This window comes from Pogoniulus pusillus, chromosome 12, assembly GCF_015220805.1.
Source record: "Pogoniulus pusillus isolate bPogPus1 chromosome 12, bPogPus1.pri, whole genome shotgun sequence".
Lineage (NCBI taxonomy): Eukaryota > Metazoa > Chordata > Aves > Piciformes > Lybiidae > Pogoniulus > Pogoniulus pusillus.
Genome location: NC_087275.1, coordinates 20175152 through 20189503, shown reverse-complemented (window position 1 = coordinate 20189503; position 14352 = coordinate 20175152). Strand labels below are relative to the sequence as shown.

Below are 14352 nucleotides of genomic sequence, written 5' to 3'. Positions count from 1 at the left end.
GATTCCATCCTTAAATTTGAACAGTCAGTCACTATGTGAAGGTCAACAGCAAATTAATGTGAGCTGCTTTTTACTGTATTTTCTGTATGGGAAGGATAGCTGAGAAACATCTTGGGATATAAGCTCAAATTAGAGAATAATTCTATTATTACAAAAATTATCAGGATGAAATCAGTTCAGAGAGTGTTCAGTGGCAGCTTCAAGGCTCTAGATTCATAAATTCAAGTCACATTTTACCCTTTGTCTCCTCAGGGAAGATGAAAGATTTCCAAGCCACATGATCAATACAGAAAAAAGCTTATCACGAGGCTTTACTATATTTGAAGTTAAAATGTCCTTAATAGGCTTATTCTTTCCTTTACTCCTGACCACCCCCTGAAGTGAAAGACTGTATTAGTGATGTTAAGAGGATACTAGTCTGTATTGCAACCTGGGATGGGAAATCAGAGAGGAAAAATAAAACTGGCACATTACATTCTGAAAGCTGGTATGGGCTATTAATAAAAGATAAGCCAACCAGAAACTGGTGAAGAAATCACATAGGCTCATTGCCAAGATTGTCATATTCACAAGTGCTCCAACTCAGATTGCCACAAAACCCAAATCAATTTGCTTCCCAAAACAAGATCAAAACAAGCATTCTGTATTGTCATCTAATGTAGCTGAGGTTTGTAAACAAAGCAAAAACTTGCCTGTTTTTCCTGACAAATTGAAAAAGTCCCTCCCAACTACTTGAACTGCACTCAGAGGGAAACTGATTTTCTTCCCCCCCTTTTTTTTTTTTGCTTTAGGTTTGACAAGTTTGTTTTCCCTATTTAAAATTAGCTTTTTAAATTTTAATGTAAAAAATTGTCTCCCTTGCATGCAATAAACTCGTTCTCTATTATTGCTAAAAATAGGTCCTGTTTTGAAGAGTAAGAGCTTTGCAACAGCAACACTAAATGCAAAACTGAATAAACAAAGAAAGGTTGAGACCTGTGGTAGGATGGAGATCCGAAACGATCTACTGGAGTTTTCGTCCCTCAAGTAGATGGAGAGTTTGGGAAATAGGGACCAGGGTCTTTCACTGTTATCCCAGCATGCAAGCTGTGAACCAGTCCAGAAACCAGAAGAGAATTCTTGTATCTATTGGGGGAAAAAAAAAAAAGAGATAAGGAGGGAAAAAAAAAAAAGAGTATAGACAGACAGCAATTGCACATGTTTTGATAGACTTTTGTAAATGATCACCACCACAGCTCAGTACTTCCTTTCAAACATGAACACAAGTCTGACAAAGAGCCTTTTCTATACAGACCAAAGCAACACACAAACCAAGGTGCGTCATAAGCTATTATGACTCATATGTTGGGTTTGGGTTTGTGCCTAGAGCAGGGGATATTGGTGCGGCTCCTGTAGGAAGCTTTCAGAAGCTTCCTTGGCTCTAAGTTGGACGTATGTCTGGCCAAGGCCAAGCCTAATAGCAATGTGGAAGCACCTAGTCTATAACTTAAGATAGGAAAAACCTGTTGGGTAACTTCTTTTGCTTTGGAGAGGAGTGGAACCGGAGGCAGCTATGCATACATGAAGGTCAGCAAGGAAGGAGGAGTGGGGAGAGCGCCAAAACACCTCCCCTGCAGCCTGTAGTGATGTGGCAGGCTGAACCCTTGCAGCCCATAGTGATTAATGGTGGAACCTGCAGTCCGTGGAGGCCCCCACCTCGGAGCGGGTGGCTACACCCACAGAAGGCTGTGACTCTGGGAGAAACCAGTTCCTGAAAGGATTACAACCTGTGGAACAGACTCACTCTGGTTAGAGAGGCCCATGGAGGATTGTCTCCTGTGGGAGAGATGCCATGTTGCACCAGGGGATGAATCCTCCCTGTGAGGGGCAAGGAGCAGCAGAAACAATATGGGATGAACTAATTGCAGCTCCCATTTCCCTGTGCTGGTGAGAGCAAGGAGGTAGAGATCAGGAGCAGAGCTGGGCCTGGAGAAAGGGAAAGTGTCTGGGGAAGACGTTAAGATCTAGCTGTATTTCTCACTATCTTACTCTGATTCAATTAGTAAACCGACACTGGTTTTGTTTAAATTAAATTGATTTTCTTCCCCTAAGTTGAGCCTGTCTTTCACTCATGACTGGAACTGGTGAGTGAGCCCTCCCTGGCCTTTGTCTCTGCCCTAGAGCCTTTTGGTGTATGTTCTTCTCCTCATTCCACCAGAGGGGATGGCTGTGTAGTGGTTTGTTGCTGAGTAGGCTTAAACCATGACAACTTGGACAAGTGGCAAGAGGCAAAAGCAAGCTTAGCTTGCCCTTCCCTCCCCTCCTTGTTTGTGTCTCATTACTTCCACTTCTGCAATGACCAAGTATGACTTCCCTGAGCACAGCCAGTGCCACAAAGAGGCAAAAAGCATCAATAAGCTTTTACTATCCACCTCTTCTCTGAACGTCTCTGACCAAACATCAACATTTTGAAGCAGCAGACTTAAAAAAAACCCCCAACAGCTAATAAAAACAAACCACAAGAAGGTGTTATGGAATAATCTCCCTTCTTCACATAGCTGGTTTCCTACCTTATGGTTTTGAAGAAAAGGGCTAAGCCAAAAATCTATCACGTAGGGGAATCAAGAACTGCTACAGTCAATGGAAAGATGTGTCCCTTCCCCTCTTTTACTGCCCTGCCACTCACTACCAATACAACTTGATATGCTTTTGAAATAAGGTCAATAGTACTTCTTAATGTATCCATGGCACTAACAAAGTAAAAAACAAACCACTGCAGGGCTTGTTTGCCTAAAACAAACATTTAATGTTCATGCTTCCTGCAGCCAATCTCCTGCCAGATCAGAGAAAAAACCTTCCTTGTTGGAGTGCACTACTTTGTGATGGTTCTTCTTCCCCACATGAAGCAACACCCAAGGCAGTATCTTGCTCCAACCCTGCACAGACAAAGCCTCCTGTTTGGGTGAAGAAGAAAGAAGCAATCCCACCTCTCCATTCCCCTCATTTATCTTTATCAGTGATATTAATTACCCTGTAATCATGAGCTTAGACATTAGTTATATGGCATTCTACACAGGAATAGTATTCCCTACCCCACACAGCTGCCAGTGAAATATCTGTTAGGATTCCATTGTATTAGAGACTTAATACTTCCAGGTGCTCCTCTCTGTTCTTGAGCCAAGCATACAGTCATGTAAACACACAGTGTGTCTTCCCAACACAAACAGACAGATTTTACCCTTAAATCTCATGTCTTGGCATTAGACAATGCTTTAACCCTCATAGCTAAGTCTCAGGCAAATCCTGCTGAGAAATACAGCCACCTTCTCATTTTTTTTTCTGGAAAGTAGAGCTTGTGAGGTGAGACCAAGTCTAGCAAGTGTTCTAAGTGCCTACCCTTGCCTTTTAGAAGACTTATTATATTGCATTTCTTTGCCTTAGTTCTGTGCACTGAAGAAATACATTTGGGGGGAATTTGGCTGTATGATACCTAAAAGGTTACTAAAATAAACATTTGAGCCTTCCTTTCTTCAACTTATTAACTTAGCATTATATTAATGAATGAGTAGACATGCTGTGCTGACTTCAGCTCGGTGAAGTCAGTAGCTGCCACCCCCTCTGTGGCTCTTCTCTGCTCATCTGCCAAAACCACTGCCCTTCAGACCTGCCAACATCAAACTGCCTCTGTATCTGCTCTCTAGGAGACCTCAGTCCAAATAAATAAGATTTTAAAAATGATCTGCACCACTGAAGAGCATAAAGCTCACAGCCTTGGATTTAAATGGAGCTGAATAAAGGAATGCATCCCAGCATATCTGAGGGGGAAGTAACATCTTGCTGGGAAGATCAGAACAAGAGACTAGAAGCAGGAACTCGTGAACCTGGCTCACCTGTGAGAAGTATGAGTGATGACAGCAGATGATTTTGCATTTCAGTGGTACATAGTCTGCCATAGGCACAAAGTGCTAAAAGTGCAGTTGTGCATGGCACAACTGCTAAAAATACCCATTGTCCTGACATTGCTTCTGCACAGCTTGATTCTGATCCTTATATCTCATAACTACTTTCTTATTTGATAGGCCTTGTTTAGAAATGTGAAAGTAATTTTTAGTGAGATCTGGACAGACATAAGAGTTGTGTGGAGAGGAACCTAATGAAATGAATGTTTTTGAGGCCGGGATGGATGTGGCTCTGGGCAACCTGACATAGTGAAAAGTGTCCCTGCCCGTGGCAGAGGGGTTTGAACTAGATGAGACTTGAGGTCTCTTCCAACCTGACAATCCTGATTCTGTGAAATTGAAGGACAAGTGTAGATTTGTATACCTGGACAAGAATAACCTCGTGCACCAGTATAGGTTAGGGACTGACCTGCTGGAAAGCAGCTTTGTGGAGAAAGACCTTGCAGTCCTGGTGGACAGTAAGTTGAACAAGAGAGAGTAATAAGCCCTTGTGGCCAAGAGAGCCAATAGTGCATTAGAAAGTGTGACCAGCAGGTCAAGGGAGGTTCTTCTGCCCCTCTACTCTGCCTAGTGAGGCCTCATCTGGAGTACTATGTCCAGTTCAGGCCTCTGCAGTTCAAGAGGGACAGGGAACTACTGAAGGGAGTCCAACAGAGGACTGTGAAGATGATTAGGGGAGCACAGCATTTCTTTTTGACAAAAGGCTGACAGACCTGGGGCTACTTAGCCTGGAGAAGAGAAGACTGAGAAGGTATCTGATCAATGTTTACAAATACCTTAAGGGTGGGTGTCAAGAAGATGTGGCCAGTCTCTTTCCACTACTTCCCAGTGATAGATGATGAGCAAGGGATACAATCTGGAACACAAGAACCTCCTCCTCAAGAAGAGGGAGAACTTATTTACTGTGAGGGTGAAAGAGCACTGGAACAGGCTGCCCAGAGAGGTTGGAGTCTCATTCTCTAGAGACTTTCAAAACCTGCCTGGAAGAATTGCTGTGCAGCTTGCCCCAGGTGATCCTGCTTTGGCAGGGTGGTTGGCCTAGATTGTCTCCAGAGGTCCCTTCCAGCCCCTACCATTCTGTGATTCTGTGGTATGTGTAGGGAAAGGAGTAGGGCAACAGGTCTCTTGAGATGAAAAAGAAAAGAGAACAGTTACTTTATGCATTTTTAATAGAGAGAACAGACAAACAACCCCAAAAACATTAAGCAGAGTGAGTGGGTCTCCTCTAATGCCTTATCATCAGTTAACTATTTATTTGCCACATGGAAGGCCCTAGTTCAAATGACCTGACCAAAAAATCAGAGTGTGTTTTGCTGTGACCTACTTCATGGGAGAATGCTCTATCCACAAAGTGCCATTACAAGAGCTCTTGTGTAGGTTTCCTTCGATGGACTGAAAGTGCTTTGCAAAGAGAAGAAATTTTCAACCAGGGAAGCTGAGCTGCAGAAGGTAACTGGTACATTTATTTCAGATACCGGACATCTGCAGGCTATCAAGAACATTTCATACCAAATCTTCGCTCTCAATCTGGTAGGAAAGGGATCTCAATTTTGAATTATCAGCATACAGGCAAATACTTTTCTGGGCAGGCAGCCAATAGTCCAGCTAGTGCAATTCCTGTGAATTGCAGTGATTACTGCCTGCCTGACAGCGAATCCAAGACAAAAATATTAAAACCATTCCCTGTGAAATACCTGAGACTTGTTCTTCATCTTTAACCTTCTTGGTGCTCCTCACTGTATTCAGTAGACATTTCTGATTAGCTTTTATTAACCAGAAGATGCTGCTTCAGTTACTCTACACTCAGAGAAATCCACCATCCCCATGCCCTACTTCTAAACTCCACTCTATTTCCAGAGAAAGACGCTCTTAAACATAAACACTAATTCAGTAACTGAGGTCAAAAGCAGCTTTGTTGATATGAATAATCCTAACGAATGACATCCACTCTATATAACAAAAGTATTACACTTGGAGAGGAACTGCTTGCAGCAGCAGGTTCTTCTGCTTTATAAACACTCCATTTTGAATTAAAGGACTGATTTTTGAGCTCTTAACACTTTGAATCAGAGCAAGAGGGATGATTATGTCTACATTTCTGAAATGCTTAGAATAAAAGTATTTCACCTCTTCTTTATTTCTGATTATTTCCATACAAACACTTCTTGCCTGTACTTGGATGCCACTTTTGCCTCTTTCTTTTCCCTTTTCATCTCTTCCTGTCCTCTTCCTATCTCCATGAGTACCTGTAATTTCTAGTTTATTAACATGAGTAGATCAGGAAAGATTTTGCTCCACCTTGGGTTAAAACTCTATGACTTTCATGGTAGAAAGATGACACTTCTTTCAAAGATGATGTGATGATTTTTGCATTTAGATTTGGGATCCCCAGTTCAAGGACACGGATCTACTTGAAAGAGTCAAACAGAAGGCTACAAAGAGGATTAAGGGGCTGGAGCACTGCCCTATGAGAGACTGAGGGACCTGAGGCTCTTTTGGTGAAGAGAAGACCTAGAGGAGATTTAATAAATTTATAAATATCTGAGGGCTGAGTGTCAAGAGGCAGGGGACAGGCTCTTCTCAGTTGTGCCTTGTGATAGGAGAAGGGGCAATTGGGATAAAATACAGCACAGAAGTTCCACTTCAACATGAAGAACTTCTTTACTGTCCGAGTCACAGAGCACTGGAACAGGCTCCCCAGGTTGCGGGGTCTCCTCCTCTGGAGACATCCAAGCCCAGTCTGGATGCATTCCTGTGTGACCTGCACTAGATTCTATGGACCTGCTCTGGCAGGAGGATTGGACTTAGTGATCTCTGGAGGTCCCTTCCAATCCCTACCATCCTATGATCCAGTGATTTAAGAGGAGTTTAATATTTCAAGCATATTAATGACATTAGCTTACCAGGGACGTGCGAGCTATTGCTTGCACGACAGCACTGAAGACTTTCTGGGGCAGACGGAGGAGCGTGGTCCCGCTGTCTACTATCGCTTTATCAGCATTGTACTAAGGAAGGGGAAAAGATAAGGAAAGACATTACACACTGCCATGTCTCCCTCTCTCAATTGCTGAAAACGACTAAAACACAGATTAAAATAAAAGGCACAAAGAAACTTGAAATTTCCATCTTGCTGCCTCAAAAACATCACTAAAAGAACCAACCAACCCTAAGCAAACATTTATCTTCATTATTAAAACTCCAACATTCAGATCAAGAGATTTCAGCAAACAAAGAATAAGCATTTAAAAAAGGTGTATATTTTTTTCACTAACTCCTTAAAAATTATGATTAATTGGGGGTGAGGGGAAAAATAGGCAAGTAACAATGGCAGCTGTTTGCATTCTGTTACCAGCTTAGGCAGCAGGATCAATGTAACTGAACACTGACATGTTTATGGCATAAACATAAGACACAGGGTAGTACACAGCATAAGATTTTTGGAAGACATCAAACAACAAGTGAATTTAAAGTAAATAGGTTTAGATGTTATCAAGTCACATGGAATATCTTTAGTGCAGTGACAAAAAATAAACTCCACCAAAACACAAAAAGTAACTCTTAGTTATGTTCTTTTCTGAAGAAGGGCTGCTGCAGGCTGCCAAGCGGAGCTGAAAGTAAAGCCAACCAGACACACTCAGAAATACTTCCGAAGAGCAGAGAGAAATATCAAGGCATAGTCCACAAATATGCAATTGCCAGCATCCTGAAAAGCCACCTTTGGAAAAAAGTAGTTAGAAGGCACAGCCAAGGTGGTCAGCCACTGCCATAAACCCATGCAAAATGTCACATGATTGCTTGGTGAGGAGCTAAGCACCTAGACTTCCATGCTGTGTACGCAGTGCTTGCAGCGGGCAGCCACTTGCCTTCTTAGTCTTCCTAGTTAGTATTTAACCATGCAGTGCACTTCTGGCAGCTCCGTATTTCTCTCAGCCCTGGTCTGCCAGGCTCGAGGCCACGGCTGCAGTGTAACACTGGACAGATTCCCAGCATTGAAGTGAAAGGACTACTTTTGCCTGGCAAGGAAAGGAGTAGTCTCTGGTGATAGTTACAGAGAATGTTCCATTTCCTAGAAAACAACTAAGCGGAGAGAGGGCACATAGTTCATCATCCTATACAGTGAATTATGTATCCTCTGCAAGCCTCTAATCTGGCCAAACTTTAATCATACTAGCTCCGAGTTGCTGTTCTTCCTCTGAATTTTTGCAGGAAGATCTCCTTTGATGAAGAACAGAATGCTGCCTTCTGTAGTAGTGACTAGCACACTACGCTAATGTGTACAACGTAAAAGCAAATCCTGGCTCAGAAAAGAGGAACAATAACAGGAAACTTTCATAACACTGCTAGATTTAAGTGAGTTGTTTTCTGGAAATAGCATGTATGAAACCATTAGTACAAGGGCTCCTCTTCAAAAACCATGCTGACTGTTTTTTCAGGCAGAAAAGGAAAGCAAGGACAAACATTTATGTTACAGGAATAGCAGTTTTGCCTTCCTAATAATGTTAAGAGAGAGGCGTTTAAATAGACATTGTTTTCCATAGTAGGTTGAGAGGCTATATGATTAACTTAAATTTTTGCATGGGAATTTGTTTTCCATACTTTGTATGGAAATATATTTATGCACATATAAGATCTTTACCATGAAGGTAATTTAATTTGTACAAACTATAAAAGCTCAGAATTATCATGTCCCAGTGATTTCCAGCTAAGAGAACAAGCATAAGATACAATTAAGATGCCTAATGGAAGCAAGGCATGAAAATTATAGAACTAAAATCAAAACATGAATACCAACAAGCAATAGTGAGCAACAAATAAAACACACACACACACACACATCCTCCAGAGGAAAAAAAATTAAACAGCTTCGGAATAAAAATGACAACAACATAGTCTCAGACTGATTCAGAGATAGTAAAACATTATTCTCAATAAAACCACAATATATATCCATCAGGAGTAATAACTGGCAAGGCTGAAGTAAGCAGAAGTGGACTAAGAAAGAAAGAAAGAAGGAAATGAGAAAGAAAAGGAATAGGATGAGATACTTTGGGAAGAAACTCAGGATGACGACCTGCCCACTGCCACCATGAGTTACATGCTTAGACACCTTAATAGGGGTCAGTCCAAAAAACCTTCCTTTTTCTTAGTCTGACCAGAATTGCTTAAAACCCCTTTGATTAGATTTTAGTGTATGACAGCAGGCCACAAACTGTAGCCGTTTAAAGACTCTTGTTTCCTGGGATCGATGCACCATTTTTAGACACCTTTGTTACAACTGAAACTAGTCAAGAGAGTGACCCTTTCCAAATCACAGCAGCCTTATTTTCAGTGGATCATTCACCTAACAATTGTAGCTTAGTTCTTAATTTACTGCAAACACCATCAATGACTTTAAAGTTCTCTTTGAAGCAATTCTGGCAGGCTTGACATACACACTGTTTGGCAGGGCTTAATTTCTTTTCAAAGTTACTGTGCAGCCTTAATTCCCATAGAAGACTGCAAAACACATCTGCCTGAAAAATAAAAACCTGATCAATGATGTGTTTTTTATTTAACCAAACTTGCATTTTATAGAGACAGAAACACAACATCACAAATACCTCTCTACAGTCCAATTCGAGGTTCTGTCCTCCGACCTCCAGTTTGAGAATTTCAACCTGGTAATACCACTCCTCTTTGATTGGTGTGTACCAAATATCACCTGTGTATAGACTTGGTTCAATTCCACCCAGAACCTATGGGAAAGGAGGAAAGAATTCACATGCTTCAAACTCCTGGATGTTTAGTTTTGAGGCAAGTGCAGGAAAAGAGGAGAGTATTTAATTGTGATACACAAGGTATCAACATTTTAATTTAGCACCAATTTATAAGGATGTTACTGACAAGGTCTTTGTCATCAAGAGCTGTAAAACATCTAGACATTTGTTCTTCAGTCAAACAAAATTCCCATATTGGGCCAAATTACCAGCATCTTCATCTACAAGTTCATGTTTACTCTTTTATGAAAGCTCCACTATTTAAAATCAAATTAATATTCAATGGTTTAATCTAGACAATGTACAAAAACTGGACAGAATATTAATCTATTACATCATAAATTAACTTTATCAGATCAGAAAAGCCTTAATACTGTTCAAGAACAATTTTCCTACACATATCCAAAAAAGAATATGACATATCTTACTGTTGCTATCACTACTAGCTCCCATCAAAAGTTATGTTGAAGTTGACTGGGAGAATTAGACCATCACACTTTGAACTGAACTAAAATAAATTATTTCTCTCTTGGGCTTTGTCTGTCTCAAGTCTGTTAACATTTACAGTATGTGAATTCACAGCCTAGTAACTATTTGTGATCAACACCTGTTCTAATATCATCTTGAATACTGTGTTCAGTTTTGGGCTCCCCAGTTTAAGAGGAACAGGGATCTGCTGGAGAGGGTCCAGCGGAGGGCTACAAAGATGATTAGGGGATAGGAGGGCATGGCTTATGAAGAGAGGCTGAGGGACCTGGGGATTTTTAGTCTGGAAAAAAGAAGATTTAGATGAGATTTAATAAATGTTTATAAGTATCTGAAGGCTGGTCAGAAGCACGGGGGGACAGGCTCTGCTCACTTGCTCCCTGTGACAGGACAAGGAGCAATGGGTGTAAGTTGCAGCAAAAGCAACACAAGGGGGAACTTCTTTACTGTAAGGGTCACAGAGCACTGGAACCGGCTCCCCAGAGAGGTTCTGGAGTCTCCTTCTCTGGAGACTTTCAAGGCCCGTCTGGGTGTGTTCTTCTGTGATAGACTGCATTGTCCTGCTCTGGCAGGGGGCTGGACTCGATCTCTTTGGGTCCCTTCCAACCCCTAACATCCTATGATAACATACTTATTCCAGAATAATTTGGGCACAGTCATTCTAACTACTGGTTACAGATATACAATGGTCAATTCTTAGTCCCACTAAAACTGGTGGAAAGACTTTCCAGAGTAAGAAGTGTAAGAATTGGGTCTTCAGATTTCCTCCTTTAATATGGGAAAAGACACTTAATTCCTCTCCCCCTTTTCACATCACATGAAAAAACTTTACTGCAGCATTCTGATGAGCTTGAACAAGAGTAACAGTTGAGTAAGAGACTACTCAGCTTGACAAAGGTAATAGAATCTGCACTAAAGATACAGCACAGGATTTATGTTTTTCTTTATTAAAATTGGACTTGAAAAAGTTTACTCAAATTTGAGAGACAAAAAAAAATAGAATGGAGAATGAAAATAGACACTTGAGTTTTGCATAAGTGCTTAACTTCTTAAAAAAAACAAACCCCAAACATTTCATATATTTAAATACTTCATTTGGAAGAAGTAAAATAGTCATAGAAAAGAGGGAGAGAGATTAACAGAGATACGTCTTCCCTTTCAGATTGACAGATACCCACAAGACTACCTCCGTTGGTACCACTTCCAGAAACAGGCAGTCCAGCACCACACATCTGCAAGGAGAAAATATTGGGGATCTTTGCCTGCCTCACAAGAGAATCGAAGAATGTCTCCACAGAACTTGAAGGCTTGAAGGTGTTGAAACAAAACAAAACAAAACAAAAATTACAAAGCATTCACTAAAAAGTTTCTTTGCATAAATAAGCAAATCATTCAAGCAGGACCACTTTTCACAAGTAAACTGAATGTCTGACAACCAGGTGATGAAAACCCTGGCCATTAAAAAAACAACATCTGACATTCTTTCTGTTTCTAAAAACACTTTTACTCTTGACCACTGTCACAGAAATCCCTAAAGCACAAGAGTATTCTTGAACTGCAGTTTTCAAACTCAAATGCCAGTTTCAGTGAGAAACTCATTGTACCTTTTTGGCTGGAAGAGACTTTGGCCTTTCCAAAAGCCTTAGAAGAGTCAAGTGTAACTTGCCCTACACACCCTTCCACAGTGGAAAGGCAGGTCTTTAGACAGAGGATTTTAAGGTTTTAAATACAGTTTAATTCTAATGAACTCTGAATTCAATGTCCCTTATTTCCTCATCTTTCTTTTCAAGCACTTCATATGCAAGCACGCTCCAGCTGATCACTTGGCATTAGAATCTTTCCTACGCTGTGTGTTGTGCTTTCCTTTGCAGTTATTAGAACAATTCCTATTCTAATTCCTATTTCTGTGCAGATACATCCTAGGACAGGCAGGAATCTTGGCTCACTGACAAAGAGCCAAGTGCTCTTGCTACACAAAGCACAGAGCAGCCTCAGAAGCCACCACCACTTAAATCTTTGGAGGAAGGGAAAAAAATAAATGCCCTGAACACAGTATTTGCCCAAGCCAGAGTTTGGGAAGCAGCTTTTCTCTGTCTGTTGACAGTGTGTGTTAGCAAATATGACAGCAGTCAATATGATGATCACACAGCTCTTGAATAAAGCATTTTAATTCCAGAGCCGGCAGGCAGTATCAAATAGTTTGTTCTAACAGGATATATCTCTCTCTGAATTTCTCAGACAGTTATGTGTAGGTTGAAAATGATGACTGTGCAGTATTCCAATCATGTTTTCAGTTTCAGATTTTAAGGTTATAAATTTATAGTCTACAGTTTCAGGTTTTAAAGCTCTATCTGAATTTCCTACCTCCCTAAGCCCTGGATGTACTTGGTTGTGTTTCAGTGAGAACACTGTAGCTAGTATTTGTTCTGAAATTATACATATATGCCTTCCACCTCAACTTTTACTTGATAAACAGATAATGTCTTAGAATGAACTGCCAAGGAGGTTCATCAGTCCACTGGCAAGTCTTCAGAGAGATCACCAAAACCCTGATACAGACCTTCCACACTATAAGCCTTTACTCCCATACTTTGGCACTACAAGCCCTGTAAAAGTTCCTTCATTCCAGAGGAGCTAAAACCAGAGCCTTCATCATCAGAAAAGCCAAAATGCTTGCACAGGACTACAGTACCATCACAACTCCATTTTTATTCTTCCTGGAGCAAACGCAAAGGATTCTTAGGAAAGACTGGTTGGGAAGGGATGAATGTAAAGCTGACAGATTGTCCAGTCTCTTCATTTAATTAATCAGATTCCTTTTTATTGTCATTGTGAAAAGAAACAACAACTGCTGGAGAAAGGATTATTTACCTTTGCTAAGGCATCATAGGCAAGACCAAGAATCCCGTGCCATTTAACCCCTGGTAAGAAGAAATTCTCTGATTCAAGAATGGTAGCAATGTTGATGGTGTAGCTGCCATAGATTCCTTTTGGGATAGTAATGACATCTGTACCCAGCACTCCAGTCCAGCTTCCTTGACTGTACTTAACTGTGACATCAATCCCTTGAGATTTGTATGTACTTGACCTTTAAAAGGAAAAGACAGACTTATGCATGACCTGTTCATTCACAACGCAAGACAATGGAACATATTCAATCTCAAGTTTTTCCCTGAGAGGAAAGTGAATTCAGCAGTCAATCACTTATACTCACAGAAGGAGGAGGATGGGTCATAAAAACAGTAAAAAAATGCCCTGTTTTTATCCTGAAGCCGTCAGTGACTCAAATCTTCACAATGCATGTCTTTTTCTTTCTTTCTTTCTGTCTTTTTTCCCCCCTCCCATATCTTAGGTATTATGCCACCTAATGTAATGTATCCTTGACTCAGACTGGTCCATCACAATGGGAGTAATACACTTTAACTGGAGATGGAATATATTAAGTGGTGCTAGAAAACAGAAAGCTTGTGAATTCAAATCTAAAACTGAAATGCTAAGCTAACTGAATAGCTGTAGACTAATACTTCATTAATATTATTTTAAAATCCATTTGAGTAAATTGGAATATTATTGTGAGCATCAGCAGGAAGAGAGAGGTTTTCTAAATCTGCAGCTTGGTCTATCTATCAGGAAATAGAGTTGGGTATTATTAACAAATGATTCACTGACTCAGAGGAGACAATAAAGGAGTTCTTTCTAGATGAGGGAAGCAAAGGTAAAGTAGTTAAGCACAGCAAGTAAAAAAAAAGGAGAAGAATCCTGTTTACAAGTCATAACAAAAACATTAAATATGGTTCAACAGATTTTTCATTTCAAAATCCTGTAGTATAAATATAGCAATCATCTTCCACCTGCATCACCACTGAACAGCTATAAAATTTTGAGATCCCTTACAATTTGTTTTGTTTCTCTTCCTAAGCATTGAGCTTCCCCTTCAGAAGAGAGGAATAACCATGCTTGGTACGTCTGAACAGACTTTTCACTTGATAGTTTTAAGTAAATAAAAAGAAGGCAAGTTTAAAATGGTTTCATAATGCCTTCTTTACATCTGTGCCTTCACAATGAAGCTGCAAGTGATGTAAGAAGCATGGACAGTTTTACCAACACCGCTTTAATTTAACAGCTACCGTGACACAAACAGCTACATGAGGTGGCTTCACAACCACTTGTAC

At 40.5% G+C, this 14352-nt stretch overlaps 1 protein-coding gene across 1 annotated transcript in view; it reads right to left on the bottom strand.

Annotated features, from left to right (window-relative positions):
* BACE2 (beta-secretase 2) overlaps positions 1-14352 on the bottom strand; it is a 53638-nt gene that overhangs the window by 9522 nt on the left and 29764 nt on the right. The window contains exons 3-7 of the mRNA XM_064152554.1: positions 13052-13268; positions 11359-11487; positions 9539-9673; positions 6842-6943; positions 976-1125 (exon numbers count right to left, since the gene is read on the bottom strand). Coding sequence (XP_064008624.1) covers positions 976-1125; positions 6842-6943; positions 9539-9673; positions 11359-11487; positions 13052-13268 — 733 coding nt within the window. The remainder of the gene's footprint in view (positions 1-975; positions 1126-6841; positions 6944-9538; positions 9674-11358; positions 11488-13051; positions 13269-14352) is intronic.